The sequence below is a fragment of the Crocuta crocuta genome, unplaced genomic scaffold (genome assembly GCF_008692635.1).
Source record: "Crocuta crocuta isolate KB4526 unplaced genomic scaffold, BGI_CrCroc_1.0 scaffold337, whole genome shotgun sequence".
In the NCBI taxonomy this organism is placed as follows: Eukaryota; Metazoa; Chordata; class Mammalia; order Carnivora; family Hyaenidae; genus Crocuta; species Crocuta crocuta.
The window spans coordinates 4594102-4599706 of NW_027528873.1; the positions used below are offsets into that span (position 1 = coordinate 4594102).

The 5605-nt window shown below is 33.2% G+C and overlaps 1 protein-coding gene across 1 annotated transcript in view; it reads right to left on the minus strand.

The window, feature by feature from the left end:
* Window positions 1–418: 418 nt before the first annotated feature.
* Window positions 419–5605, minus strand: part of XRN1 (5'-3' exoribonuclease 1) — a 113220-nt gene continuing 108033 nt past the window's right edge. Inside the window, exon 43 of the mRNA XM_077756726.1 lies at window positions 419–5305. Within this exon, the coding sequence (XP_077612852.1) occupies window positions 5003–5305 (303 nt within the window). The 3' untranslated portion in view covers window positions 419–5002. The remainder of the gene's footprint in view (window positions 5306–5605) is intronic.

Genomic DNA, 5605 nt, shown 5'->3' on the forward strand with positions numbered 1-5605 from the left:
AAGCATAAAGGTATTTGGCACCATTCAGAGGACTCTGGGACAGACCTTCATATACACAGGATAAATCCTTATTTACTAACATTTGTAATACACCTAGTATGTACATAGTGTTTTATACATATTAACAACACGAGTGTTTTCTTCCTTTAGAAAATGAAGAAACTGAGGCTTATACTTATATGATTTGCCAATGCTAATATGATGACTTATTTACAACTAGTAATAAGTAGAGAAAGGATCTGAACAGTGGCCATCTGAATCTACAGTCTTCAGACTTTTTCCACTAACCATGCTGTCTTCAGTTTAGAGGACACAGGTTCAAGATACACATATAAAAAGATATAGGGTTTAAGTGAATACTGTAATGTTTCTACTTTTGATATTAATGCAAACATACAAGAACAAACAGCTTATGAAATCATTCTCAAGGGTTTAATTAAAATCCATATAGCATTTAACATGTATAGATGTTTAAACTCTTTCAGTGACTCTTATATTTTAAAATCCTTCTGCACAACATTTTGAGGCTACCTTCATGCTAGAAATCTACAAATGTACAATTTAACACAAAAATACATTCGGAGTCCATTCCAATGCAAGTTTAAAACACTTTAATTGCAGACAATGTAAAGATATTTAAAAAACAAAAACTACAAAATGAGCACATAAAAGTCTTCCCTTTTGAATTTTTAATAAAATACTGCTCTGTATAAGATCTAATGAAAAATTCCAGTTACTTATAAAATAGCTATGCGAGAAAAGAAATGAGTTAAGATACATATGTGTGAATTATACTTATATTGTTTAAATGAACAGAATGTTGAACACTTTGATTATACAGCACACAATTTATTACTCATATATCAAAATAGATGAAAATCCTCAGAGAAGCAACTGGGTGCAAGCAAAAAAAAAAAGGTAAGAGACCTGAGGCAACAAAAATATCAAATCCCAAAACAAAGGAAAAAGCCCCTTAGCTATAAAGGGAAAGGAATAAAATAACTTAAAGCAAACTGTGGACCAAATTCTCAGTCCTATTATTTCATGAGAAACAGTATGAGAATTTGGCTTCACAATACTAAAATATCTGTAGAAGCTTAATTATTTGGCCTAGGCAATTTAATAGGATACCAATTGCTGAAATCAACAGCAATGGGTGTATTTCTGGAAAAAAATTAATTTTTACAGGTTTAACTATGTAAAACTATCTATTGGAAACCAGAGTCTCCATCACAAATTGCACTTGAGATGGCTGAATGCATTGATTGAGCAAGGCATAATTGTTGGTTCACTGACATACACATAGATACAAAAGCAGCTATATTCCTGATATTCTTAACTACTAAAACTATTTTATACAATTTTTCCCCCTCTCTGGAAAAAAAAAAAAAGATCAGTGCTGTCCAAGCTTTTAACTAACTCAGTACTGTAACAGTGACACTTCCGCACGCCTGCTGACTCAGCACTGTTGTCTGTTTCAACACTCAGCTTTTACCGCTCCCTCGCGGAAGATGGAGAGGTCTGACGGAAATATGAACGAGGTCAGTTTGAAAAATATTCATTTCTCGAATTTTAAGCCTTATCCTGATTAGGAAAAGGAAGCTCCTGTGAAAAAGGCTATTCCACCGACAAAGCTTACAAAATATACATAGAGAACACTACCAGTTTGAGTACGATCACTATCTCTAGTAAAATGCTAAAGAAACTTCTGTGATTAATTTTTTTTTTTTTAAGTAGAGAATGCCTGTCATGGTTATTTCTTTCCAATACATTAATTGTCCTCTATAGTAAAAAGGTAATTTGAAAGCAAGATGATCCTAAGATAGCAAGCTCAAAAGCTGGGAAAGTGTACACAGTTGCTTTAAAAAAGATGCTCTGAACAATGAGACAAAGCACATTAGGCCTAGTTTCAATGGCAATCTGGACAGTTCTATTTACTTCATGTAAAAATTAGACGACCATTACAAAAATGTATGATTCATTAATAGAAATAGAACAGATGATTAAAAAGTGAGTGAATAAAAAAGCCCCTGCAGCTTACCTATTTCCTTGAGCTAGAAATATAGTCTGAAAATGCAGTGACTGGATATCTGATTTCATTGGTTTGCTTCTTCTAACTCCTCTTCACTGCTCCTTCCCTTAAAATGAAGAATTTAGACTAGTTTGGAAATACCAGTCTAAAACCAAAGTGAATACCTGATCATAGAAGAGGAAATAAACAACAAAAACCTGCATTAAGAGTCCTTTATCTCTCCTACCAACAGAAAAAAAAACCAGCTTATCTTTTCAGTTCTAAAAAAACTATCCCTCTGAAAAGCAAGGAAGTCTTAACTTGAAACCAAGGTGCACACAGTGGCAAAATTAATTTTTCATGTGGTTGACTTTCCGATGTTTAAGACTTTAGTCTACATGTTGTTTAAATCAATTACATTCTGTCAAATTATAAAACTCAGGTAATGATCAGGTAATGCAGGAAACTGTAACAAGGAACAATGAGAGTAGAAGAATCAATTTTCAAAATTCACTTAATGCACTAAAAAAAAGAGAATTATTGAATAAGGATATTTAGATGTAACTGCTGTAGTTATGTGGAAGCATGAAGCAATTTGGGGACTCTGTTCTTCTGTGCCCTATACAGACCACAGCTGTCATAGAATGTTTACAACAGATTCAACAAATGGGCATATTTCTATACTTTTAGCTGGTGGATTGAGTCTGCCCCATCCAAAAGGGAAAAACTGTAAGTTTCCCATACTATCAATGAATCCAGTCTCCTTAAGATTATCATGAGATACAAACAGCCTCTACTTCTCATGGTTTCCACAGGGAGGCACATGTCCTGTTGATCCATTGACCTCATGCCCACATTTGGAATAGGTCTACAAGGGGAAAGGAATAGAGATGAAAGCCTGACCACTATCTAGTCATTATCAAGTGCTTTCCTATTTTAATCTCTCTTTAATCTTGACCTTTAGAATACTATGTTTTTTTAAAAGGAGAGGAAAGAATGAAAAGAAAACACTTTTCCTGCCTACTCATGTAGAATTATCAGCTCACTTTGCTCAAACACTGGGAAAATATCCTTTTGGGCTTGGTGGCAATTTGCCTGTTGAAACTTTTTCTTGGCAGTTTTCAGAAGAAGGCACATGCTCCTTCCTCTGTACTCTAAAAAAGATGTGGGTTGCGCATTATTTTTAGAGGGGTCACACAATAACGATGAGTGAGAATTTTTGAATGCTGGTTTGTACAGGTACATAAGGTGAAAAATATTACACACTTTAAAGTAGTAATAAGTTAACAGAACATTACTGTCATAATTTAACTTTCTTGTATTGTATTCCTATAATAGATGTTTCCTTTTATAACAAATACAGAGTCTATGAGATAATAAGGACAAACACTGAGAATTATTCAAGATTCCACTACAGATAAACATTCCCAACAAGGAAATGGTGGGAACCAATGAACATTTGAATCTGGAAAATTAACAGAAAATAAAATCACAGAAACTCACACGGACTATAATAAATGCCAGATAATGAACATTTATCTCTTATACTAAAGGCACTACTAATATACAAATATCCTGTTAACATAGAGAGAAACTCTGACATCAGCAGTTAGAGAAAGGAATCCATTTAGTTCAATGCCAGCATTTAAAAAAAACAGACTACTTTCAGACTCATGGCAGAATTTTTAACGAGTTAAGTGAAACTGGATAGAATAATAAGCAGTTCCATATAAACATTATGGTTCCTACTTTTAAAAAAGTATGATAACTTACTTCCTTAAAAATATAAGCATATCACAAAAACTAAAGGATAAATATATATATAAAAACTCAGGCCCTGGTACCACTGAGAAATTTTTATAAATTTTAAAATAATTTTAACAGCCATAGCTTGAACAATACACACCCACACATGACATGCAAAGACAAAATGCCAGAGTCACTGAACAGTTCAGCATAAAGCTAAAAATATGGAAACAGAACGAGACAGGCATTTGTCATGTAAATCAAGTACACCACAAAGTGATTGTGCCTGTATTATAGCACACCTTAGAATTTTTTAAAAAATTAGAATTTCATCAGTCCCAAGAAGCACTACAAGGACCAACAATGGAGCTCTCACATATGTTTAAGTAAGCAGGTAAAAAGCTATACAAAAGAGTAACACAATTTATTTTAACTAACAACATGATTGATAGATTTTTACTTTATTCTATTAGAAGATTAATTTGTGGTCATTGTACCCTGTAGATTTTGAAACATAATTTTATTAGAAATTACTAATGCTGGTTTTGTAATCTAAAAAATTGTAATTACTTGCTCAAATCTAGATTGCTCTTTGTAGTTCTAAGCAGTTAAATGAAATACTCTGATCAATATTCTAAACTTGCTTTGGTACAAAATTTAGAATAAAGCAAAACTGGCAGCACCACCGCAAGTGTGATCATTTCACAGCAGGTCTAAAGGACCCTCAGAGACAACAAAACAGAAGTTAAAATACTTATAAATAAGAGCCATTCTCCTGACAAACTTGTTACATCATTAAAAACAGAAATAAAATCCACACTCAGTAAATTATATTTGAGGCCCAATTTTCATGCTCCATTTAATTATCCCTCAAGAGTGTCAAAATTTATTATTATTGCACTATGATGTCTAAGTCATAGTTTAGGATGCTTCTAATGGTGAGGCCAATAGTTAGAGTGGTACATTTTAATGCTTAGTCTACTGGTACTATTTTAACACAAGATTTAATTTAGCTGTTTTCTTTTTTACAGCTTTATTGAGGTATAATTGATGTAAAACAAACTGCACATGTTTAAGATGCACAATTTGATATAGCATGAAAAGTGCCTGACAACAAATCAAAAATTTTTAATTGAAACATATTATTTTAAAATAGCACATTCTAATTTTTTATGAGACACAGATATGTTTTTCTGAAAAGCTGGCTGGAAAGGAAAGAAATTAATTTAATTCCAAGTACCAAATTTATTCAGAAGGTTTAGAAACACCAAAATTGACAGCCAGTTTTCTTGATTTTCTTCTTGAAGAAGAGCTTGGTGTTGATTTGTGGTGAGACATACTGTGGCCTTGGGAGGTGCCTTCAACTTGAAAAGAAGATGCAGGTTGAGTAATCTGAGAGGACTTTAAGGAAGCTGATGAAGTCTCCTGTGGAATCACTTTGGTGACATTGGAAGAGGCTGGCTGGCTAGTCTGAAGTGTGGTAGCTGGAGAACTCTGGGCCTCCTTACTCTCAAAGTTCTTTTTGTTTGCAACCCTTTTCTTAGTAACCTTTAAGGAATAAAACCGTCATTAATTAACAATGCAGGCAGAAAAAACAAGTGTCATAAAGCATGTTGCTAATATCTGTCAATCATGCTGACTTGTGACTTCCACTTATAATCTCCAAACCAGACTTCAGAAATTAAATGCAGTTTAGTTAAGAATATTTAAAAATTCTCCATAACTTAAAGAAAATTTATATTTCTGATGTTAAAATCACTTTGTGCTAGAAAAAAATGTTACTTGCTGTAATTATTATTAATTAGAACACAAACGTAAGACAGCAGGGACCAGGTCTGTGTGGTCACC